At 36.7% G+C, this 26,646-nt stretch overlaps 1 protein-coding gene across 9 annotated transcripts in view; it reads left to right on the forward strand.

Moving 5' to 3' along the window:
• Positions 1-26,646, forward strand: part of BOD1L1 (biorientation of chromosomes in cell division 1 like 1) — a 39,632-nt gene that overhangs the window by 9,681 nt on the left and 3,305 nt on the right. For 3 of the 9 annotated variants that reach the window (XM_056336225.1, XM_056336215.1, XM_056336197.1), the window contains exons 9-23: positions 654-729; positions 1,618-7,768; positions 9,859-9,926; positions 11,475-11,544; positions 14,140-14,183; positions 15,094-15,181; positions 16,295-16,374; positions 17,050-17,134; positions 18,112-18,185; positions 19,536-19,611; positions 19,692-19,726; positions 21,687-21,732; positions 24,676-24,710; positions 24,824-24,908; positions 25,347-25,500. In XM_056336225.1, coding sequence (XP_056192200.1) covers positions 654-729; positions 1,618-7,768; positions 9,859-9,926; positions 11,475-11,544; positions 14,140-14,183; positions 15,094-15,181; positions 16,295-16,374; positions 17,050-17,134; positions 18,112-18,185; positions 19,536-19,611; positions 19,692-19,726; positions 21,687-21,732; positions 24,676-24,710; positions 24,824-24,908; positions 25,347-25,500 — 7,167 coding nt within the window. The other 6 variants (XR_008821460.1, XR_008821462.1, XM_056336206.1 and 3 more) reach the window with 6 other exon arrangements.

Raw genomic sequence — 26,646 nt, forward strand, 5'->3', positions numbered from 1 at the left:
ATTAAACCTTTGAATATTCATTTTTGCAGATTGAAATGGTTCTCCTCAACTTTGCAGTTAGCCTTACCCATTTTAACAATTTCCTTATGAAATATTCACATCATTTTGTTACTAGTAAGCATGAAGTTCAGGCAGAAAATCAAATTATAGCCACTTAAATAAGTTACAGCTCAGACTGCAGTAGCAGCCTTTGTGGATTTTCACACACAGAATGGTAATAAAGGCATGAGCATGGAGAGCATTAGATGTTGTGCATCTAATATGTAAGTCAACTTGGCTTGGTCTTTAAATTGTTGTTTTGCACAGATGCATGCATGTGTATGTGTCTGTCTACGTACAGGTATATATGGGGCAAGGAGAGCTCTTATCCATTTTACGGGGACAATTGTAGTACTAACATTGGCATACTAATATTCTCAGCTTTAAGACGCTGATGTCCAGAGGATAGCTTTGAAGTTGGTACATGTAATTTTCCAAGAGAAAAAAGCTTGGACATATTAGCTGGTCAAAAGCTGAGTGATCATGTTCCATTTCAGTATTCTTAGTGGGCATTTCTGTCTGCCCTTCAGCTTTAAAAGCAGAAGGTTTATAAACTAATGTTGGGCTGATATCAATTTTTCTTTTTTTTTTAATTGTCCAAATACCTGTTTCAGGCATGCTGAAGATGGCTGCAGAAAGAAATGTGATCCATCTGAAGAAGACTCTAAAGAGGTGCAAAAGACAAACGAGGTATGTGTCTCAAATACAAACCTTTTGATCTTCCTTTTTAATTGTAATAGTACTTGTTGATATATCCATACCAAACTGCATAGTATTGCATTCGTTCTCATGAATTACTTTTTTCCTGTGAGTACTTTCCGTTGCATTAGTGATCTGGTATTGCTGTAGTAATGTTTTCTGAGTTCCAGTAGCTGCTAGAATATACAGTCTGGTTTTGGTGGTGATGTCTGTTATAGCGGAACGCAAGATACAGTTTAAGCTCTATTCTGTGAAGCTTGTTGTGTTTGTAAAAAGAGCAAAGTGTGTCTTGCATGCAAAGGCTTGAGGAGCTTGAGCTATTTAAACTTCTCACTGGGAAGTTAAAAGAAAACGAATGTAGTCCAAACACTAAAGGAAAGAGAATTTTTATGTTGGAAGTTCTTATTGCTAGCAACATTATTAACAAATAAAAAGTGGTAGTTGGAAGTTCAAATGGAAGTCTCGACTTATCTTTTGTGAGTTTTTGGGTGGTGTTTGCTTTTGTATTCTTTTGGTTATTTTTCTAAACAGCATAATGGCTGTTTAACTTATGGAGTACTTGAAGTTGTGATTGTCCATTTTTGAAATCCATTTAAATAATTTTAGAAAGAAAAATCACTTTATAAAGAAAAGATATGCAAGTTTAAACAAACAGCTTAAGGTTAACATCTGTTTCTTTGGGTTTTCCCACAGTGGCAGATAGTTGAAATGAAAATAGCAAGTTTCATTTTCTTACTATATTTCAGGTGCATTTTCATTGCAGTGTAAAGTGTATTCTCTGATGTATTGTTTTTATGGAGAGTTTGCCCTTTGTTTGGTGATGTAGTGAAGGAACTATGTAACATTTGCTTAAATATATATAAAAATTTTCTTTTGTAGACTTGTGAAAAAAATTCCTCCAAAGATTTGAAGCATAATCATGGGAAAAGTGATATCTCTAAACAGCTTCGAAGACTTTCAGAATTGGTGCATTCAACTGAGGAAAGCAAAAGTGATTCTAAAGCAGAAAAAGAACATAAAAGAAAAACCTCCACCTCTCTTCAGGCTGAAGGAGTCCAGCAGGACAGTGAAACAAGGGATCCAAAAAAGCAACTGGATAGAGCAGAAGTCAATACTGAAGAACTACAGAAGCAGAAATCCATATGTAAAAATGAAAAACACCCTAGAAAAGATAGTGACACAGAAGTTCAACATATGAGAAATGCTGCCAAAAAAGAAGCCAAATCTTACAGAGATAAAAATGAAAAGGAAAGAACTGCTTTGGAAGATAAACTTCCTTTAAGGCACAAATATAAAGGAGACAGTATTCACAAATCAAGTGAAGATGTTGAACTCCATTCATTTGAGAGAAGTTTGAAAGGAGAGGATAGTGGTCAGAAACATAATCAACAAATAAAGGTTTCCTCAGATGACAAATCTGAAAGAAAAAGTAAACACAGAAGTGAACGGAAAATATCAGTAACAGGAAAAGATGGAAAAACTGTTTCTGAATCAACCTTAAGAGCTGAAGAATCACTGCGTAAGGAAAATAAAAAAGACAGACATCTCTCAACAGAAAAATCAAAAGCAGAATACAAGTCCAAAAGGTCCCTGAGTGATTCTAGGCCACAAAAGGATTCCCTAAGTGCCTCAAAGCAGCTTGCTTCTGCATCACACAGAAGGAGCGAAAGCTACTCAGAAGATAAACATGAAATAGAATCAGCTAACTCTGATTGTAATTTGAAACAAGAAGATGGCATTCATAAAGATAGACGAAGATCTAAGAGCCTTGTAGAAGACAAGATTTTGTTAAAGTCTAAGTCAAAGAGTCATACTAATAGTAAGCAATTCAAAGCATCTGAAACAGAATTACAGGAAAATTTAACAAAACAAGAGACTGGTCAGAAACTAGACAAAGATAAGAGCATGGAAGAGAATGATTCAGATAAGCAACACAAATCTAAGAATGAAGACAAAGTTTTTGAGGAGGGTGGTGCTGAGTTTGAACTTGTAAGTGGCACACAATCAACTCAAGGATCACAAAAAGACTTTAGTCACAAAGTTAAGTTGCATTCTGGAGAAAGAGGTTCTATAAAAGAGAAATACAGAGGTGATAAAGACTTAAGCAATTCCAAACTAGAAAGAAGGCTCTCTGCTGAAGGTCACAAAAGCAGAAACCTAAAGCATAGCAACAAGGAAATAAAGAAGAAGGAAGAGAGTATCAAATTGGAAGATAAAGATATTAAAGAAATGGATAGTGGGCATGAGAAAGTATTGAGTGTCACAGTAGCAATGGATAAAAAACAAAGTAAGAAGATACCCTATGAAAACAGAAAAGGCAGTATACTGAACCAAGATTTACTTGGAGAAGAAAAGCAATCAGCTAGTACAACTGAAAGCAGTCATGCTCCAACCCCTCAGAAGTCAGGTATGCATAATGACAACTCGCATTCTGGTCATGAGGAAGAGCTGATGGAACTTGACTTGAAACAACCAAAAGCACAGGAATCATCTAACACTGAAGGAAAAAACATTCAAAACTCACTCCAAACCACAGGTGCTGAGTATGCAGCAAAAGACAAAGTGTCTCTCTCTATTTCAGATATTGAATTAAAGCACAGCTTGGCAGATCCTAAAGATTGTGAATCGCAGTTTCTGCCTGCAGCTGAAAAAACTGTTAAACAAGAAGATATCAGTAATAAACAAGTTGGTGCCTTAGACACTTTGTCCAGACAAGCTTCCATGGATCAAGGACCCAATAAACCAGGGACTTATAAAATGAGTGTTTTATATGAAACACGTGGTAGAATCTTACTAAATGTTCCCAGTGAGGATCAAGCTTCAGAAGACAGCAGAAAACCAAAGAATTTTAAAACTGTGATAAATTCTAATTCAGATGATGTTCCTGTAGCAATTAATTCTTCCAGAGAAGATGCTGCTGATGCAAAGTCCATGGATATGGACATCTCTGATTTTACGGATTCATTGGGTGGTATGTCTAGAGAATGCCATAATTCAGATGGGACTTCTTTATTTGAAGGTACTTTCATTTTGAAGAATGATGCAGCACAGATTGTATACATGGAGCAACAGGGTAGTGCAGTGCTGAGTTCTGTCATGAAAGATGATAGTGACAACACCACTGTGACAAACAGTATAGGAAAAGGTAACAACATGCTCCGGCCTGATGAACAGGTAATGGAAGACAGTACAGCTAGGTTACCTAGTCAGGAAGATTATGATGAAGCAGCAAAGTTAGAAAGCACTCGGGGAAGTGAGTTGAAAATAAAAGAGGAAAACTTGGTGACTGACATAACTGAAGATTGTAGAGATGTAACAACAAAAGAACAACTCCAAAAAAGAAAAGAGGGAGAGTGCTTGGATACATATCCTTCCACAAAGGGAGAAAGAAGCACAATGATGGATAATGTGGAAAAGAGTGAGGTGCATGATACTGATGATATGATACAGTCTTCCTCTGTGTTGGTGCCTGACAGAGTTCCTGAGGAAACAGTCAAAGGCTCAGTTGTAGCCAGTGGGCAAGAAGGGAATAGTGTGATTGGTATGGAAGATAAAAATGAAAGCAATGCAGTAGGTACCAGTGCAGGAAGTAGTGAACTTTGTTTGTTGTACAGCAGCCTACAAACAACTCCAGCCACTGTGATAGGAACTAGCACAGAAAAGATCATTGAGAGCACTGTAATGGCCACTAGTACAGGAGAAGAAAGAGCTGAAGGTGCGTCACGTTCTGAAAAGGACAGTGATGCTACAACAACTTGCTCAGAAGAGAGTGAAGTGACAGTAATCTGTACAAGCATAGAAGCTGATGAAGGTTTCACAACAGGCATATGGGTAAAAAGTAGTGAGGGCAGCAGTTTCATCACAGGAGCAGATATTGGTGAGTGTACTGTTGCAGCAGCTGAAGAAGGTGGTGGCAGTGTTGTCACTGAAGGATTGGCAGAAAGTGAAAGTTTCCTAACAAGTACAGAAGGAGAAGAAATTGGTGACTGTACCATGGTTGATGCAGAAGAAAGTAGTAAGAATTTAGTCAATGCAAGCGGAGTTGAAATTGAAGACAGTGTGAATAGTGCTGGGGCGGAAGAAAAAGATGATGCTGTGACTAGCGCAGGCTCTGAAGAAAAGCGAAAGGCCTCAATTTGTGTAGATACAGGCAAACTTGAAAGTTCTGTATCCTGCTTAGGTGAAGTTGAGAGTGATGGAGCTGTAACTAGTGCAGGGACGGAAACAGGTGAAGGATCAACAAGTGGAGACAGTTCAGGTCAATTTAGGGGCAGTGTGAGATCTGGCCAAGTAAAAGAACACGAAGGTACTGTGACTTGCACAGGTACAGAAGAAAGAAGTCATAACTTCATCATCTGCTCAGTGACTGGTACAGATGCCCAGGGAGAAAGCACTGTAACTGGTGCATGTGTTGCGATGGTCACAAACAACAGTGCCACAACTGGAACTAGTGGTGACAAATCTGAGGATACTGTGAATGGTGAAAGTGCCGTGACCAGCACAGGCATAACTCCAGAAGATGATGCTGAAATTTCAGTAGTCTGCACAGGGCTGGAAGACAGTAATGAGGGGTTTGCAGTTTGTTTAGAAGCTGAAAAATGTGAAAGTCTAATGGACAGTACAAGGGCAAAGGAAGAAGCCGGTATCACCACAGTCAGTGTAGGGCCATGTGATGATGAAGGTTTTGTGACTAGCACAGGCTCAAAAGAAGAGGATGAAGAAGGTGAGGGCATTGTGACCAGTACAGGAAGAGGAAATGAAGAAAATGAGCATGCTTCTACTTGTACAGGAATGGAAAGTGAAAATGCACTGCTTTGTATAGGTGCAGAAGAAGGTGAAAGTTCAATTATCTGCATAGTTGCTGAACAAATGGAAGCAGAGTCAGGAATGGCTGGCACAAATACAAATAAGCTTACTGTTGACAGCATGACAAGTGCAGAAAAAGAAGCTAATTGTGGTACAAACTGCAAAAATGATAAAGGGATTGTTGAAAGCAGTGTAACCAGTGCAAGTGCTGCAGATGAGGGTGCCTTGGCTGTGCATATAGGAAAACAGGGAGGTACCTTGATTCCCTTAGATGCTGAGGAATGTGAGGCTCCCATGACTAGTGCTATGGCAGTGCAAGATAAGAGTCAGTCTGGTGCTGAAAACAAACATGAGAATGTCATGACTTCCTTTGACAGCAGAGAACTTGATGCCTCTATAAGTAGCGCAGTTCCAAAGGAAGATGAGAATTCTCGTATTCCTGGTGACAGAGAAGAAAAAGTAAAAGGTGATATCATATCTACCAGTACAGTGGAAGAAAGTGATGCTCCCTTACATTCAGCCATGGATGCTGAGGAAGGTCCACTTGCTGTTGCAAGAGCAAATGAAAGTGGGGAAAGCTCCATGATCTTAATAGATACTGAAGACACAGAGGTGCCTATGCCCAGTACAGCTGCAGAGTTTAAGGAGTGTGTACATACTTTTGGCAATAAGCAGGAGAAAGATGAGTGCACTATGATTTCCACCAGTATTGTGGAAGAGTTTGAGGCTCCTATGTCAAGTGCTGCTATTGAATATGATGGTCAGCTCCCTGCTGTGAAAACAGAAGAAATAAATGAGAATGCTATGGTTTCTATAGATATGGAAGTATATGAGGTTCCCATGCCAAGTGAATCCAGTGCAGGAGGAGATAATGATGATGAAAGTCACCCAACTGCTAGTGGTAAGGAAGAAAAAGATGAGTGTGCTATGATTTCCACAAGTGTTGTGGAGGAACAAGTAATCCTAATGTCAGGTGAAGTCACAGAAGAGGCAATTCAACATATGTCAGACGCAGAGTCAAAAAATGAAACAGTAATGATATCTACAAGTACAGCAGAATGTTTTGAAGCTCCTATGTCTAGTGTAGCTATGCAAGATGAAAACAAACTCACTGCTTCAGAAACAGAAGGAAGATACGAAGCTGCTATGATCACTACAAGCATGACGGAAGAATGTGAGATAGTCCTGATCAGTGCAGCACCACAAGCTGAAAGTCAGCTCATCGTTGCAGAAGGAGATGAAGATGCCATTATCTCTCCAAATGCATCAGAGGAATGTAAGATTGTGGAGACCACTGCAACTGTAGATGAACAGTTTGGACTATCTGCTTTCAATGCAGATGCAAAAAGCAAAGGTTCTGTGATTATTGTGGGAGAATGTGGAGCTCCTGTGCTGAGGGTTGCCACCAACAGTGAAGATCAACACACTGCTTCAAGTATAGGAGATAAAGAGGAAGGGGCAGTGATCACTCTGAGCACAATGGAAGAATGTGATAGTCTCTTCACTTTTACAGTCATAGAAGAAAGTCAACTTGCTGCTGAGAGTCCAGAAGTAAAAGACAAGAGTGAGGAAATTTTTAATACTGCTAACCAGATTGAATGCATCCTGTCAACTACAGGTCCAGATAAAAGCAGTAATGCTTTGCTTGTCATTGGTAGAGAGAACGAAACCCAGGAGAGTGGTGTGAGGGGAGAATCGGCAGCATCTCAGACAGTAGGGAGTGAAATCACAGAAACAGATGAAAATTCTGTGAACCTCATGAGTGTAGATGAAGCCCTTTGTCTGGAGATTAGTACAGAGACTACTGTGAGTCCAAGTCCTTCCTCGGAGGCAAGTGAGGATGATGAGCAAAATGAAGAAGTTTTGCATGAGGATGTTGCTTCAGAACTCTCCTGTATGATTTCAGAAGCAGCAGTAGAGAGTGAAACTCTAAGGAATGTAAACTATAAATTTAATTCAAACTTGCTTTTAGAAAGTGATTTTTCTGAAATAAGGACTCCCCTGCCTAGGGCACAGGCTCTTTCCTTGGTTTCTGCAAATGAAGTGACTGTAAATACCAACCATGGTGAAGTGACAATAGAAGCAGAATTAGGGGAAAAAAGTGACTTTCCTTTGTTGCATGTAGAAGAACTATATGGCAGCGATGATAAAACAAACTTGGTCAAAATAAATGATATTGGAATTGAAGTTACTTTTCAAAGCAGTAATGCAACCTTGAATTCAGGTGAGGATTTCTTTTTTTTTCTTTTTTTTTTTTTTACTCCAGTTTATAAGCTGTCATAAATCAATGCATTTTACCATTATTATAGTTAGAAATAACTTGCACTGTTCAAATATACCTGATTTCTTTGTTGGTTGCAAAATAGCTATTAATGTATTTAAGAATTGGTGACAAGTATTTAAATAAGCATGTGATTCTGGGATTGTAGGAGTGACTGAACACAATTATCTGAGGTATGTTGGAAAAGAATTAAATGCTACTAGAGTACAGAAATTCTAAAATGTTGACTTAAAATTGTGAGCTAATATAAAGTGGTTTGCAAGGGGTAATTGTGAAGCGGTTGATGAGTTTTGTTATTAACATGTTTTGAAATTAAAAAATGCTTTTATAGGAAAAAGCAGACACTTCATTTAGACATAGGTTCAACCTTTTAAAAAGGTAACTTACTAATTTTGACAGTTAAGAGTGGCCATCCTTAATCATAACAGATTTTCTCTGGATGGTTATTTAATGGTCATATTTAGATTCACTCTTTTATGCTGAATTTTGCGTTGTTAATACATTTTAAATGGTCCTCCTTTGTGTTACAAAGGAATCAAACAGTCATCCTGAATAAATGAGTATTTTAAGTGAGCAATCATGATAGGTGTCTATTTTAAATAGAAAAGTTATGATTGTATGGCATTGAGGAATACCATATTTTACTTCCGTATCCATTTTTCTTGAAGCTAACATTTGAAATGAACTTGCATGGTTGCTGGTTCCTAAAATACCATGTAATGAATGTCCTGCTATTTTCAGACTTTCTCCTCTCTGACCCTCCAGAGCAGCTGAAGCACCAAGTTAATGAAAATTAACAAATTCTGTAGATGCCATAATGAAGTCAAGATTAGGACTTCATTATAAATTTTGGAGGAATTAAACTGTAGAGAAATCTGCTTAGCTTTCTTTATACCAAAAAGTATAATGGTGCCAATCAAGTACTACTTCTAAAACATTTACATTCTCATGTTTCTCTTTGCTGTTATTTCAATAATCATTTTATAGTGTGAATTTAGATCTAGTTTCTCAAAGGTTGGCTTTATTCTCTGGTTTTATTGATATTTGGTATGAGAAAACTCACTCTGCAGATTTTGGGATCTTAGGAATTTTTCAAGGAAAGATGTCAATCTAGTTAACTTGAAAAATGTTATTCAGTATTTATACAAGAGACAAACATGAGCCATGAAAATGTAAACTGCTATACTAAGGTATTTCTGTCTTGGTGCTTTGCTTGGTCTTTGTTGTCCATTGATGTAGCTTCCGTAAGGTAATGGTAGTGTTATTCTGTGGACTGCAATCACAATTTAATCACTTTACATGCATCATTGATGAATTATCATGTTATAACCATTTCTTTTTGATTAGGAAAAGTTGTATGAACGGGCGTCTGAGATAGGCGGCCACAAAGGCTGTAGAAGTCATATGAAGACGCAGTCTGCGTGGCCTGTTTTTCAGAGGTTATAAGCATACAGCTGTTCCCGTGGGGAATTAAATGGGTGGTGTTTCTTAAGGTTTTCTGAAATTACATTGACATTAACTGGAGCCACTGAGCTTTCAGACTCTATGGAAACTGGATAATTTCAGTGGATATGGTTCTAGAGCTTATGGATTCAGATCTAATTGTCACTTAAAGAAAAATATTATCCTTTGTATTAACTCTTAGCTCTGCATTTATTAATACAGAGGTAATTTGCTGTTTGAAATTTGGTCTGAAGATCTGTTGGTGGGGTTTTTTAAAGGAAAAGCAAGGAAAAAAAAAAAGCCAAAGTCAATTCATAAATAGGCTGTGGTAAATCCCGATAGCCCATATTTTCCAATCCTTTTGTATTTAAGCAAAACACAAATACTTGTGTTCTTACAGATGCTAAATTGGGTTTTCTGAGCTGGTTTGCTGCAGACAGACTTGCTATTGTTTCCGTTGCCTACAGGAAGGGATTAAATTCTATGTATTGTGTTCATGAAGTGATACTGAGAAATAGCATCCTACTGTAGCATGAGATAAATACAGCATAATGTAATCTAATAATTTTAACATATTTGTATTTCATTAGGCAATAACGCAGCTTTACCAAAGTTGGCAGAAGAACTAGAATTTGAAAGTAACTTGAGAACTGATGAGGTATTTACGTTATTTTGAAAATTTTGACTGTACTGTTTCTTGTATAATTACCTGTCTTGCCAGGGTTTCTTACTATTTCATTTTTGTGCAGCAAAAATGGCATTTGAACTTCAAAACTTTTGAAGGGTCATTTTTCAGATTATTCAGCTGTACTTTTCTAAGCAGCTGGCATTTTAATTGTGGGCTGTCCATGTTATTCTGTGTAGAACCAACTCCCTTCCTTAGTCATGTGCCTTCTATGACCATGACATCCAAGTTTGCTTTTTTTAGAACTGGTCATGCTGTATGCATGTTGCTTGTGATAGTACTTGTAAAATAGTCATACACACCTTAGCTGTTAGAGTTGGCAATTGTTAGTTTAGTGCTTTAAAACAGTAAATTTACACTGCCGTGCATTTTGTTGTATCACTTCCTTGCCAGTCTCCAGACTGGCCCATTGTCTGTGTTTGAGGAGCACTTGCTGCTGTTCTGTACTGTAGTAACTACAGACTGTTATCTGCTCTAACAGGAGAGTAGGGCATCCTGGATAACCCAGGGTTTTGGGACTCGTGGTCACCCATAGCTTGTGTAAAACCAAAGCTGAGCCTGTCTGTTTGTGTGTCTGTGCTGTGGTCCATACTAGCCAGGATTCCAGATGGAATCCAGCTGGGTTAGTTCTTCATTCAGATACAGGAATGATCAGTGTGTTCATATTTTGCCAAAATCTGATAATAAGCGTTCTAAAGGAGAAGATGGTTCAGAGATTCTCAAGCATCTCTGAAAGGGTGGATCTGCACAGGGATACTGGATGCAGCTCAAGGGCAGATCGGCTGAGTATTGCTGAACCATGGTTTTCACGCCTGGTGTGCACTTCAGGAAAATCTAAGCCAACATCACTCTGGTGCGATTTCTTGATTTGAATGGAGTTCAGCCTTTAAACAGCTGTACTGTTTGCCAGCATTAGATGGTCCTAGAGTCAGTATAGCCGTGTTCACGTGGCACTGTCTGAGTTTACAATGTCCAGATCTCACTTCAATACACTTGGCTCCATATAGTACTGTCTATATGTCAGTAACATATAGCTGATCTGCAACTTGAATGTAAAAAAAAAAAAAAAAAAAAACCACAAAAAAACAAAACACAAACACCTAAACAAACAAAAAATCCCACAAAACACATGAGTTGAAAAGACTTCGCTGTACCTTGTTATAAATTGCAGACACATTTTTCTGTATACATGAATGTTCTAAAATATTGCTGGTATTTGGAACACATGTTAAGTAGGTGTTGCACCTTGATGTCGAGAGTTCTCTTGAGATCTCCTTTTTTAAACTAATCCCTGATACCAGCATTAACTCTAAGGTCAAGGTTAGGCACTTCACCAGTAATTTGACTTAGCGCTGCTGATGTTCCTTAATATTTGCACTGCTGTCTTAATAAGAAAGCTTTAGAATAAGACTTTTATATATCATGATGAGACAATGTTCATCATGACAGGAGGGAGGGGAACGAGGCATACTTGTTCTGGATGTCTGCAATATTTTTGTTTGTTTTGATTTTTGTGTTCAGCCACAACAGCCTGAAAGTCCAAGAAGTGAAGAAGGTTATGTGGATCTTCATACTAAAGAGTTTCAAAAAGGTGATTTTTATACTGATAGAAACTTACTTTTCATATTGATTTGACTGTTACTTGTGATGGGAGGATTGTAGATGTGATACATGCTATGTGTAGAGGGATTGAAACAAAGCCTGCAGAAATCTTACTGAAACATTTCTAGGAGCTCATGTGGCTTTGCATTTGGTTTGTGGGAAAGGGGGAGGGTCAACCTTTTCTTCCAGTGTATGTCAAAAGGTGGAAAGCATTTAGGATTTTGAAAAAGTAGACTGCTAGCATTCTATTTAAAAATCAATAAATACAGAAAAACATTTGCCTAAGAAAGATACAGAAACTTCTCCAAAGAGTGGCTTTTATTCTTACAAACTTAGAACATCCTTGTTTCGGGTGTTGTGACAGGCCCTGTGAGGATATGAGAAAAGTAAGTACTGTGTGATTTCAGTCACAGAGACCTTACGGAGAGATTTTTTTTTTTTCTTTCTTTTTTGCTCTCCAGAAGGTTAAAATCTTTCTGGTCATCCACTGAAATTTGAAGAGCACTTGCATATAAGTAGATAACCACCTAGCAAGAAATCTCAATCAGCCAACTTGGATCTGTGCTCAGTAATTCCTTTTCCATGTAATTAAATTTAATCTTCAACAGGACCAAAAAAAAAAAAAAACAAAAAACCAAAAAACCCAAACCAGTTTCCTAAAATCACATGATTGTAAAATGTGTTGCAATTGTCTGGCTTTCCTGTTAAAGCAGAAACAAACCCTACTTTATTCCCATCTTGATGGATTTTGTGCTCCAGATGCATTACAGAGATACTTACAACACTACCAGATGAGAGTTAATCCTCGGTTAATGAAGTAACAAGCAAAACTAAAGGGAATTCCAAGAGGTACCAGTGATACTGCTGCATATAGAGTCCAAAAAGGTTAAAGGTGTCTCCTCTCTTATGGAAAGTTGCAGCTGAAAACCTAAATGCTATAAAAAGACACACTTTTAAGCTTATGTGTAAATTTTTAGACATGCGTACCAAAATAACCATCTACCAAATAGAAATAGGAGTTTCCTATTTATTTATTATTTAGATTCATATTACATGGATTCCTCTTCATTCTTGGGTTAGGTCAAACTCACATACCTGGTTTAATCGTGGTGTATATTTATCTAAGTGATAAGAGACATGCTCTGCTCACAAGAAAGAAAATGTAAACCCTGAGAATGGGTTAGAAGAATGTGGTCTTCAGGACAGCAGATCCAAAACTTGAACCAGTTTTTCTGTACTGTGAGGTTTCTTTGAAGTCCCTGAAAAACTGTGCCACTTCACATCACTCAGTCACCCAGACAGTATGTAAAATGTGCAGATTGAACTAGTTGTGATAGTCTTGTTCCATGTAAAATGTTTAACAAAAATCCATTTGTTGTATAAATCATGTTGGATATGACATGCACTAAAGAATAATGCTTTGTAGCTCTTGGTAGAGAGGTTTTTCTTTTTCTCCTCCACCACACAGTAATCTCTCTTCATATATATATATACATACATGTATACATATAGCTCAACGTACGTAAAAGGAAGTTGTTTAGAAGACAAATGTGTGTCCTGTCATGAGTATGAACAGCAGACACAGTAGTTTAGTAGTCCAAGATTCCCTGGAATGTAAACAAGTCATTGCTGTTTGAGTGGGCAGAGTCTAGCTCTTCATTTGACATTGCTTTAAAAATTGAAAGATGTTGTGCAACTAAACAGTATAGCTGTGGAAGAATTGTTGCTAAAACATGTAGATTTAAGAAATTACCTGCAAGTTCCATAAAATTGTGTGTAGAATGATTGGTTTGATTGCATCATATGTTTATGTTCTTACTGTATCTGAAATTCCTTTTAGCTTGTAATGTTTTAATTAAAGAAGAAGTTGCTAAAATATGAATTCAGTGCTTTTATGAATCAGACTTTTAAGTGTTTTGTAGAATGCTCAATGAGGCAGCTTCTTTATGATTCTCTTTATGCATCTATATGAAATAGCTTTGAAAGTTACGGAATTTTTTTCAGAAGTTCAGAGCACTAATCTGCTCCCATAATGCGTAATTATTTTCCACGTTTTTGTGATATGGAAGGCTAAGGCTGTGCTTTTTCAGGGTTAGAGTACAGCAGAGTCTAGCAATTGGACAGTTTCCTTGTGTGTACAGTATCAGCTACAGGTCTCACTAGTAAAATTATGCAAACTTTTCTGGAAACATAATACTACAGCATAGTTTTCATTGTGTTTTACTTCATCCCATGATTCAGCAACTAGGGTTGTGTCTGATAAAGTTCTGATTCATTCAAATGCTAGAACTATATTCAACATGTCAGAAGTTAACATATATGTCAAAGACGACACCCCCCTGATTGCCTATATTTTAGCTATAAAATTATTCTCAGTTATCCTATCCTACAAATCCATAGTGTTTAGTTTTGTTTCTTTGTTCAAATATTGTTAAAGAAGACTGGATGCCTCTTTCTAATATTGAAAGTGTTACGTAGTTTCAGGTACTCTGGAATCCTTTCAGAGAGGTGTAGCAGAGGTTACTATGATACTGTACTCTTGCTTAGCTTTTGTGATCACTCTTGTAATTACTTTTTTTAACAGATTTGCTGCAGAGGAATATTGCTTCAGAAAGAGAAACTTTTCATGTAAGTTCATGGTTTTAAATTCACTCTCTAAGTCTGTGCTGCTTTTTTTTTTTACTTGCATTTACTTCTATTTACATTAAATATTCTCTAAAGGAAAATACTATTTTTGTGTATTCAGAGCATATGTATATTGAGACTGTGCAGCTGCACAAATTGATGTCTCAATTATTCTTTCAGATTTGTCAGTAAATAAATGTTCTTATTCTTTCACAATTATTTCAGTACTGTTGTGAACTGGCAGAAAAGAGAAACTTGATTGTTCTCCTTGACAACAGAGGACAAAATAGGGATTCTTCTTGGGGCTTTTGATCAAGAAACTAGAAACCTATTATTTTAATGCAGTCTACTGTGATTTCACAAGAATCTAGAGCTTTTAAAATATAAAGGGGGTGAAGTGTTTCTTACAGAGCAGAAACAAGACATTTAACGCTGATAACAAGCTGAAAAACATGTTTGTGGTTTCTTAAACTTCAGCAGTAAATTTATTTATTACTATAATGTAATGTTGGTTGGCCACATTTCTGGTGCCAGTGAGATACTTTTTCTGTTTCTGCATGTAGGAGAGTAACTTTTTAAATCAAAAAAAAGGGGGGTGTGAATTGCCATGATAAATTGCTTTTAAAGCACATAGTAGGGTGCTTAATTAAAACTGAGACTTTTTTTTTGTTAAAAATGCCAATTGGAAATTGTGAAAATACTATGAGTCAGAAGTTCTCTCATGGTGCTGTCCTATAGCAGTAACATAACTTGAACTCTAGGAATAAACTGCTTTTGTAAAACTGCTACTTTGCATTTTAATGCACGTTGTACTTGAAAGTAGCAAGTAGGAAAAGCTTTCTCCCTTCTGTGTTTATAGACTTTATAGAGAAAAGAAGATAAAGAGTTATCTTTCGTTGCGTTTTATGTTTAGGTGGAAAACTTGGATACCCAGATAACTGAAGAACATAGATCTAGGGGAGTACAATGTAAATCTTCAGGAACAATGGATAAAGGAAAATGTAAGTGATACAGAACTATATGAATTTGTGTAAAGCTTTTCTGCAGCAAAAAAAATGTTCTACTGCGATTAGGCTATAAAATGGTATTTTGGTGGAAAGAATCAAATACCGGGAATTCCAAGCTCCAAAGAAATTTTTCTTCCTAAAACATCTTTTAATATTACTCTTAATATATTTGGTAAAAAATATGGTAACAATTTAGTACTGCACAGAAGAGTATTATAATAACTTTTTCAATTATAGGTGAACAAACTTTTTCATTTAGTCTTTAAAATAATTCCTAATTTTATCCTTTTTAAATAAAACACAGGGAAGGAATATGAAGCTGAGGAAAGATGACCATCAGAGCAAAATCTAGCCATTCAGTAGACTGTGTGAAGCTGGATGCTTCCTTCTGTTAGATTGGAAAGAAGAGTTAAGTTTTAGTGTAACAGCTGTGTAGAAGCAAAAAGTGAGAAGGAAGTCAATCCACTGAATGGCATAAACATTTCTAAGTTAAAGTTAGATAAAGTTAACATAGAAGTAAATTAAACATCTTGTTGATGCAATTCTGAGACTGACTATGTAGTATCTGTTCAAACTCTGCCCTCAGCTGCTTTTGTCTTTTTTTCAATGTCAGGACTATTAAAATAAAATAAATAAAGCAAACAAAAAAACAGTAGAATAATTAGTAATGTCATGTTTTTATAACAGGTTTTGTTCTGCTTCTAAGAATTTTGATTTAATTAAATGAGTAATTAGAAGCCATGCCATATTTGTTATAGAGTCCTATATAGCATTAACTGTTTTCTCTGTCTCTGGGTGAGTTGAAGTTAAGGTTGATGTTTTCTTTTTTTATCTGGTACCTGTCAAATTTCTATTTTGAGCTTATTTTTAAAAACAAACCCCACCTCTAAGATACAAGAAACATGGAATTATTTTTACAGTTGTTAAGTCTTTCCCTTTCGAAGAGGGTTTAGTATAACTTTCTGTTCATATTTTTGTAAATAAGGTGCTGTGTATTCGGAATCTTTTAAATAGCAGTAATGATGAGCTGATGTAAAAGTGGCATCAAAATCTGACAAATGCAGAAAGCACTTATTTATACATTTGAGCTATTGTTTGTCTTTGCAGGCAACCAGCTGATTAGTCAGGATCTGAGAAAAGATGATGAACAAAGTCAGTGTTCCAAAGCAAAACCTGGTAACATCGAGGTATTTTCAAGAACATTTTTATTTAATGTTCTGCAATTGTAATGTAAATACAATGGAAGTCTTTTAAGTTTTTATTTCTATAGCAATTTATTTCGGGAGGTATTGTCATTATTAGCTGTAAACTACTTTTGCATTGTCTTGAATACAAAATAACTGACTATAGAATGACACTCACTTTTCAAGAGGGAGACAATTAAAAAAAAATAAATAGGGCAGAGGTCTGTGGCGTTATGCACAGCACCTCCTTCAAGATGCAGTAGACGGATTTGCACAATAGTTGGGAGCTTGAGATCACATGGAGTATTGCTGGATCCCAGCTCTCCAAACAGTTCAGCATCTTCATGGTCATACTGATCTGAGATCTGCAAGAAGGTATCAGACTTTACCTGAGTTCTGGGTTTGCACTGATTCCTTCTCAAGTCAAAGTGGGAATTCAAGTCAAAATAGATGTTCCTTTTAAGAGTACATCCAGAATATTTGGGACTACCTCACCCATTGATTTTGATGAAGCTTCTCAGCATCAAAGTTTTTAAGAGACATTAACAAAATCTTCGTGAATAAAATAACTACTTATGTATTGGGACGTTGGTTGGGGTTTTTTAGCATAAGTAACTGACAATGATCTTTAATTTTGTAGTAAGACACTCTTTTCTTTGTTGTTTCAAAATAACATAGGAGGTTATTTCAGGTGATACAACAGAAGTGTCCGAAGAAATTGATGTAATGTATACACCTCCTAAAAGTACTATGGAAGAAAAAGGTAATGAAACTGCCCATTCTGGGCAATTTTCTGAACCCATACTGAATGATAATTTTTTCTCATTTTGAATGATTCTGAGAGAAACTGGGGACTTGATCACAGTTTGATCCCAGCAAATGTTTGTGTATATTCTCTAGTTGCTGTCAAGTAATGGATTAATCCCAGTTCCTTCAACAGTGAGAGCAGGTTTGGTGTTTCTGCTGTGCCATCACCCATCCGTTCCATTACTGCTTCAGTATGTACCTTGAGTAGGAAAGCTAATAGCAAATAAACAGGTGGATAGGGAAATAGCATGATCAGGGTAGGTGACAAGAAAAACTTCTCCTACCTCTAACCACAGATAAGAAGTGTCCTTCAATGGAAAAAAAAAAACAAACACCCAAACATGTTCACCATCAAAATCAGTCCTGTTTGTTTCCAACCAGGAAAGAGCATGCAGGTTCCACTGTCGTAATTGACTTAATTGCGCTAAAATAAATAATAAAAGATTATATGTCCATAGTGTTAATTTTGGCTTTGATGTAACTTCACTCTGTCTTTGTGTGAACAGCATGAGTATCTCCTCTAATGTTAGTTTGACCTATTAATAGTTTTGTCTCTCCAGTGAGCATGTTGACAAGTCTGAAACTGTTCTGCAATGAGTTTGTCTCCTCAGCTCCCTGTTTCATGACATGTGGGAGAAAATTAAGTAGCTTGTATTTATCTTACCATTTTACAGCAAGTCACACTCCTGAGCTTTTGGTTTTACCTTAAATTAGTAGACCTGTCTGATTCATCTAATGTTAGAGAAGCATTTTGGTAGACCAGTTTGTTGCTGCAAGGCAAACTGTTAATTTCTGATGGATGTTTTTAGGGAATTTGGGGCTGCAAACTGAAATAATGCTTTTAGTGCAGAGGTTGTGCCTTTTACCTTTTTCTTTGTCTAATAAAACAAAGGTGTACAGTTTCTCTTCTTGGGTTTTTTTGTATGTGTGAAGATGAATTTACCATTGAACAAGAAATGTCTGAAAAGGAAAAGCATGGTCTAGAATCAAATGCAAATTCTCCAGAGGTGAGTGGTATTATTCATATTAACTAGCTGAGATAATGCAGGTTCACACTGAAAATAAGTGCTTTGTCTTTGTATATTATTTATAGGAATACTAAAACTTTGACTTCACCAACACAGAAATAACTGTGGAAATTTATGTTTGGTACTTTACAGTACCAAAGACTTACGTAATTCTGTGTCACAAGGTATAAACTCACAGACCATAAAGCACCAGTGGCTGATTATTGAAGTAGAAGTAACTCCCTTCCTACATTTAATAGTACTTATAAATCGTGTAGAAAGCAATTCTGTAGGGTTGTACTGTTTAAAAATCATGTTTTCTGAAAACCTTGTAACTGAGATGTGGAACATTTAGTCATTAGTAAATACGACTTGGTTTTACAAAAATACTATCACTCAACAATTTTAAAACCTTTTGTTATCTCATAGGCACATATACTTGTGATATTCTATGGTGGTGGTTGTAAACAAATGCCTGAACCCTAGAGATTAAAACTGTTGGCCCCTAGAAATGACATAGGTCTCATAAAGACGTTGAGTTTTTGTCATTTGTGGGTTTTGCTTCTAATCTGGAAGCAGAAGAAAACTTAAGGAATAAATGGTTACATTTGTTCACTTAGAGTTTGAGTTAGATGCCTTGCAGGGGGAGGCATCACTTCAGTAATGCTGAATGAGGCACTTTAACCTTCTTTCCTTGTAAATAGGAGAAAATCTGTTACTGGGGATTTTGTGATCTGAGATTGGGGATCTTTGTGATCTGAACATCTGACCACATTCATTACTTAGAGTTGTCTTTCAAAGCTTAAACTTCAAAGTAAGGGGCCTTTTCTACTAAAGGCCATGTTTATATAGAGAACATCACTAATCTGTACATTGGGATAACTAGTATATTGACTTTTTTAATAGCACTTGCTCAACTGCTATAAAATGTAGCCTGTGCTGTATGGCATTGGGGAAAGGGGCTCACGAGATGCAAAGTTTGGAGTTCTTTTAGGACTGAAAAGATGTGGTGGGATATATAGCGTAAGGCAGCGGCATTTGTTAAGACCAAGTGATAGAGTTGTTGCGGGGAAGGGGGCAGAAGAGGCACTGTGTTCTCAGGCATGCTTTGTGCCCAAGGCCAGCCACAGAGAATTCTGTATAATTGGGAGTTCTCTGGTTTCTTTTCAGCTACATCAATGGATTTTGTAACAGGCAGTGTCTCTTCCTATGAAACCTGCCTCTATATTTTCAAACTGACAAGCAGTACTGCCACTATCGCATCATGAAGTTAGCAGCAATCTTTTGTATTGTATTGCTCAAATGCTATGTGTCAATTACAGCAACTGAGCTATTTTTGTCCTTTAATAGGAAAACCAGCCTGTAATACTGAAACGGAAGAGGGGAAGGCCTCGTAAACACCCTCTTGAAGCTGTACAGCCTGGTGGTAAGTAGTTCATAATACCTGTGCAGAAAAACAACACAAGTAGTGACATTCAAGTTCTGAATTCATATTTCTTCCCTTAGGTGGGGAGTCAAAAGCTGATATGAGCACTGGGAATGTAAGTGCCTTTATTTTGTTTGAGTGTATTTAAACACAGTAATTCAAGAGCCATTTATCTGTTTAACAGTTAACAGTATTTCAGACACATGGAAAACTTGGTAATGGAGTTCAGTCTAAGCAAACAAAAACTAATAATAGTATCTCCTAATACAGCAGAATTTGTAAGCAAAATAAACTATTAAGTCAGAATATGGCAAATAACCTAGCAGGATCAGACTTAGTACAACATACATAATAATAGCCAGTGAAACACTTAGATTTGTAATACACTTGTACGCAGGGTGAAACTCTGATTGCGTGCGCACATGTCTTTTAATTTTTGCTGAGAATAATTTTGGCCTGAAGAGCAAGGGTGACTTTGTTTCGAAAACTTGAAATTTTTTTCCCCTTGACTGAACCTATCATAATAATAGGTCATAGTAACTCTTAATATCTGTAAAATAAAGTATTGTGTAAATCAGTTGTATTATCTGTATTTTACAGTATGTACAGTTCATTCAAAAGATAGAAACATGCTGGTTAGTAACTTAAAAACTCATGGAACATACCACTGCCTTTTAAAGCTCAGCAATATCTTGATTTCTTAAACCCTGTGAAGTACATTCACTGCTAAGAAAGTATTCTGGTTGGGAGTGTTTCTGCAAGCCAGTTAGATTGCAGCACAGGGTAGTAATAGATCAGGCATATTTGTGGAGTATGACTAGTTGGATTTATTCTGGTGAAAGGTTCCACTCTTGTGAATTCCCTTATGTCAGAATCAATGTTATTGCATAGAAAGGAGGTGATTTTAAAATCAAAGTTGTATTGAAACTCATGTTTTCTTCCTGCTTGCCTGGTGAGCACCAGCTGGCGTGGGTGTCAGAAGTCTTGGTAATTCACCTAGGTTATAGGTAGCAGGAGTTCTTATCCCTGCTTGTTCTGTCCCCACAGCATTTAGGTGGCCCTTTGAGTCCTGTCCTTTCTACGTCTGGTGGAGTTTTGTTTCAGAATTCCTAATTTTTCCTAATTGATTCCCGCCCGCCCCCCTCAAGTTCAGATTGCAGTTTGAAATGCAGTTTGAACTGGTGTGGTTTTTGGTGTTTGGGTGGGTGGGATTTTTTATTTTGAGTTTGGTATTTTGGCAGGGAGGCATTGTTTGTGGTTTGTTCTGTTTTTCAAATAAATTTAAAACTGATTTTAAATTACCCCTCAGAAATAGATACATGTTGGCACCCTCAGTACTGGAACAAAATTATCTTGTTCTAGTTCAGCTGCTTATTTAAAGGCCTTGTACCTCTTAGTGATGACTGATTGCTGTGTTAGTCAGCTATGGGCTGGCTCCAGGAGGAGCGCTATCTGCCCTTCATCTGAGAAAATGGTTCTGTAAGGTGAGATACTATCTTTGCATGACAGTTTCCCCTAGGCTGCTTTGAGAACATGTTGCTATTTCAAAGGAAGCATAGACGTCCTAGTGTAGTTCAGTGATGAAAGCAGCTGGATTTTTTTGACAGTCAACATAGGAGATTATGTAATTACACATAGCTCTTTCTGCATTCTGAGTAAATAAAGAATTCTGGTGATCTTGTAATTCTGCAAGCCTGTTGGTGATTATATAAAGGGACTGCACTTTTTTTGTACTGTTGATAATTAAGTTTTTAGAAATATGTTTGAAACTGCTTTTAACATTGTGTCTTTTATTGCAGTGACTTTAGCGTCAGGTTGCAGAAACTGCTATGATTTGTTTATGGGCTGATTTGACTCATTTCAAATTTTCATCATGAATGGAAAACTGCATGCTACTGTTAAACTCAGTAAAAACTTTCTGTATGCTCATTAGAATGTTCATGTTTTCTAGATTTGCAGGTATGTTCTACTATGAATGGAAGCAAGTTTCTGTGTTTTTGTAATATAATTCTGGAGTTTTCTGATTTTCTTTGAATTAAAAACCCCACCGTTTTTGGGTTTTTTGTTCATTTCAGCTGCAGTTTCCTATCTTTGCAAGTAGAGGGAAAACACCTCAAACGGGTAAGCAAATGGTATCTGCTTTAACAAATAAAAGACAGAAGAAATAGAAGAGAGTTTTCCAGAAAATCACATGGGTCCGTCCAAAACATCATTTCTGGCAGTCCGTATTATCGACATATGAAAACATCTGAGTAAACAGAACAGTGAAGACTTGTCCCTATTTCCTACTGAGTTTTTAATTTTAAAAAAGAGCAGCTTGATAAGAACTTGTTTCAAAGACACAGCAGCACTGTTAAGTGCTGAATAATACACTGCAGAACATACCAAATAGTTTGTGTGGATAGGCCCATGGTAGAGCTTCAGAGGAAGGTAGGTACCACATCAAACTGGTTCTTAGTGACTGCTTTCCATTTCTGCTTATTTTCTTGCGTGCAACAACTATCAGTCATACTTACTACATTAAATGCTTTAAAAATTTCAAATTTTGTTCAGTAAATTGGATTATCTGTGGATATGTGTATAAAGAGCTTAGTGGTAGCTTGGGACATTTCTTTCCTTTTTCACAACTGCTGTAAGATCTTTAGAAGATGGCTGCTTAGCTTTACTCAGAAATGTACTTTTAGCTCTTCAAACAAGTCAAAGTGAGAGGCTTCTATTTCTCTCTCATATTCAAACGCGATTTGCAAGAGGTCAGACTTTGAATTTTAAATGGCATAGTTAATTTTTCATGTGTATGGAGTCTGAACTGTACTGGTTTAAATGTGTTTTTTTAATTATGGCCGTTCATAAAATAGACTTCAAAATACATTCAGAAAGCAGATGAACCTGAAAGGCAGGTTAAAAAACAGTTTGTAAACAAATGCAAACATTCATGCAACAAATCTGAGAAAACAAGTCTTCAAAACAAATCTTCTGGAGCTTCCAAAAATTTAGGTTTCTACAGAGGTATTAATCTGGCTGCATTGCACATATGGACTATTCCCTATTTTCTCTGCATTTTTTAAAATGTCAGCTTTAATCCGCATGCTTCAGAATTGTCTCTGGAGGATTAGGTGGTTGTGTTGTACTTGGTTTCTTCCAACTGCAAAGAGAACAGACAAGAATGCGAAAAAGGTGTAAAAGTGCACTCTGGTTTGCTTTTTATTGAAAAGGACAGACACCTGATTTTGTACCTAAAGCTTAAATTTAGTGTGTTAAGTAGCATTTCGTTTTCCAGGGAAAAGACTGTTGATATCAAAGCAACAATAAGAAGAGTGTGTAAAGTGGATGAAATATCCTGTTAAACTTTTCATCATATGTTAACATTCATGTGAGGAAAGGGGTCGAAAACCCGTGGCAGTGAAAAGAAAACAAAGTGGAATCCCCCTGTGCAGTTCACTTATTCTGGTAATTTCTGGGTGTTCCACACAAGCATTTGCAATAGGGAGAGACTCCATGTAGAGCGGGAAGCAGAGTTTCTTTTCAGTGAGTACAACTCATGCAGTTACGAGACATCTGGTTTCTGAAGGCAGCAGCCTCCCATAACACTGACACTGAACTTGAAACTGAAACTATTTTGTGCTAATCAGTAGTTGTTCTTGAAAATTTAGTGAGAATTTTAAATACTATAGCTTACTGTATTTATACTTATATTGAGGCAAAAGTACTACACTCGTATATTTTAAAGAGAGAGTTAAATGTCTGTTAAAAGGCATATCTTGTAGTTACATGGAGTATTCTTCAATCAAAAATCATTTTGCTGCAGATTTGCCAAAACATGCCAGAATCGTGAAGTATCTGTCTTTTGAACACAACAGTGCTAATAAATATTGTTTGTGTTGTTAGACTTATTTTTTGTTAAGGACTTAATACAGTGGACAGTCCTATGCTTTATTGCATTTCTTTGTTGATTAGTTAAACATCTTTGTGTTTTATTTAATTTGCTTTTGTGTAGGGGTTTTTCCCCATAACCTTAACAAAGGAGGTCCAGGAAACTTGCATGTGGATTTTAGAATATTTCTGCTCTGAGATCTATTTTTGATCCATTGCATTGACATTCTTCTGTTTGTTCTATCAGTCTAATTGGTAATGGGTTTACAGTTCGTGTCATCTCTTGTGTAGCTTTCAGAAATCAAAAATAGGCAGTAATTTTATGGCCGGGGAAAAAAGGTATAAAAATTTGGTTTTCTGTAGGTTGCTTCTCTCCTTTTATTGCTAAAGATTTTCATTCTTGCAGTGTTGCAGATAATTCCATTTGACAAAGCTCAAAAGCTTTGTAAAATAATCTTATTGTAGAGTTAGTCAGGGTAGAAGTGGTAAGCATCTACCACAGAAGAGAGGCCGGGTTGACGCATAGGTTGTAGAGTTATAAATGTGTTTTAATATCCGTAGGCCACTCTGAGAAGTACTGAATTGGAAGTAAGAAGTACTTCAGCAGAGGAAGTAGTGTAATTTGCATACCAGGTTTTAGATGGGGTTTAAGTATTGTCTTTTTGAGCTACAGCCATCTTGGTGCTTCACCGTGGACATAGTTAAGCACTAGAACAGATTGCCTGGAAGACCATGTTCTCAGAGACTTTCAAAATTGGATTGGACAGGATCCTCAGTAGTATGAGCAGATCAATTAATTTAGCCATGCTTTGAACAGGAGGTTGGACTAGATGACCTCCAGAGGCCCCTTCCAAGCTAAATTTTTCTGTGATTCTGTAATTGGTTGACAGTAGTTAAAAGGGGTAAGTAACTTTTGCTTTTCCATTAAAACAAAACAGCATATACAACAAAGCGGTAAATAATGTCAGTCATATAAAGCCTTACTGCTTGAAAAAAAACCCTGATCATTGTCCAAGTCTCTGTATATAACAACAAAATACAACAAAGCCATATTCTAAATTACATAGAGACTTTAAATGTTTTCTGAGCTTCCATGATGTTTATGCAAAGTTGACAGAGTTTGAAAGAACTCCTTTTTAAACTGATTGGCGAAAGATTTGAAGTTCAGGATTACGTTTTGTTCTTTCTTTTTAGGTACAGACTTATCTAATAAGAAAGAAACAACAAATGTAAGTGCAACCATTTTAATTTGTAAGTTTATAAGCAGTATGTAATGAAAAATGTCTGTCTTCTATTTAAATTAAATTGGTCTTGCTTTACTCGCTTCCATTTTATTTTTCAGGAAGATGAAGCTGAGAAAGCAGAAATGACTGTGCGTAAAAGAGGAAGAAAGCCTAGGCGTTCTCTGGCTCAATCAGAGGAAACTGGTAAAAACATAAAACTGCTGTTCCTAATAGACGATAGTACTGTGCCTTTTTGTTTACTAATAGCAACAAGATAAGCTTTATGCAATTTTCCTTTCTTGAGGAAAAATCATTGACTTACAGCTAGTGTAAATATTATGTAAATATGTGTAAATTGCTGTAATCTCATGTCAGAATTGCTACATCCCAGATGCTTCTATAAAGCCTCATGAATTTTCTATGAATTCTGGCTATGAGCTGCATAAGTAAACTATGGTGAATGTGTTACCAAGATTAAGTCAAACAAGTGTGAATTAAAAATGTTGAAGCATAAAGGAAATGGAAAATCACTTACTTAAAATGGGATTTATGAATAGGATACCTTTTCTAAACTAAGTGTCCATATCCTTTTGGAGGGCTTTTGGAAAATTATAGCACATGTGTAACATTTTACATGGACAGAAACACTGGAGCCAGAAAGAAAACGTCAGAAATTAACATCTTCTGAGGACGAACTAAAAGAGCTGGAAGAAGGTGAGGAAGAAGATGGTGAGGAAGATGATGAAGCACATTCTGGGGCCACAACTAGATCAGCCACAAGATTAGAGGCTCAAAGGTAACTGTGTGTAGACACACTGATAGCACGTTTTTTTCTACATTGTTCTCAGTTGTCATGGGGTTTGTTTGGGGGTGAAGTTTTTTTGTTGCTTGCTTTTTTGCCCCCCCCCCCCCCCCCCCACTTTTTTTAAACTGATGACAGCTTCTCAAATAATTTTGATTCTAATTCTAGTACCACTCTTCTAGGGATGAAGATACAAAGGGGAGGTGGGGAAACTGTTAGGGTCTCAAAAAACATACTTGAACATGTCAGAAAGGAAGAATTGATGCTGTTGGCAGTCTATCCTAGTGATGTCTCAAAAGTTGAAACTAAGCGCATTATTTATTGATAGGTAAAAAGGGACTTCTGACTTGACTGTGCAATTCACTATCTGATATTTGGAGTTGGAACAAGGTGAAAATATAATTACCCTTGTCTTTCTCTTTTTCCAAACATTATCCAAGTTAAATCGGTGAATCTGCAGTAGTGGAGGATTTGATTCCTAGTATGGTGGTCTGCAGGCTCAGAGGGCAACCTTACTTACTGCAAGACTCGTGTGGTAGCAAGATTTCTGTTTTCAAGAAGCTGTTCTTCATCTCCCTTAGCACAGGCCTGCCTTTTTGCAGGCAAACTGTATTATAGCAGAGCTCATCCTCTTGACTTGGTTGTGGAAACAAAGATAGATATCAGCTTTGGGAAGTTTCGATTTCCTGTTGCTGCTTTCCTGAACAAAATTGGAGTCCAGGCTGTGTTCTTCTTGTTTGTCGTGCAATTTCTGTAAATTCAATGGATTTGCTTCATTTTTAAGGATATTGTATTGTATGTTAGCCTTTGGAGCTTATTTGAAGCACTGTTCACAGTATGCTCTTGAGTTCAGAATTTCAGAGCTGAATCAGAAAGCAGTTACGTAGTCTTCATTTAAATAAAAACTGTGAAGGATTAACTTTACCACTTAGTAAACAACGGTTTGGTTTTGGTAAAGGCAAAGGGACTTCCTTTAGTCCCACTTAATTTTTAACTTTAAAATTGTAATAAAAGTTTATAGATATTACTAGTTTTCTGATAGCTTGTGGAAACATCTGCTCTTTTATTTATGATTTGTTTGGTTGGTGTCTCAGATTTCCAATGCTATCTTTGTAGCTCTGACTGTAACAAAGCACCTCT

The sequence above is a fragment of the Falco biarmicus genome, chromosome 1 (genome assembly GCF_023638135.1).
Source record: "Falco biarmicus isolate bFalBia1 chromosome 1, bFalBia1.pri, whole genome shotgun sequence".
NCBI lineage: Eukaryota > Metazoa > Chordata > Aves > Falconiformes > Falconidae > Falco > Falco biarmicus.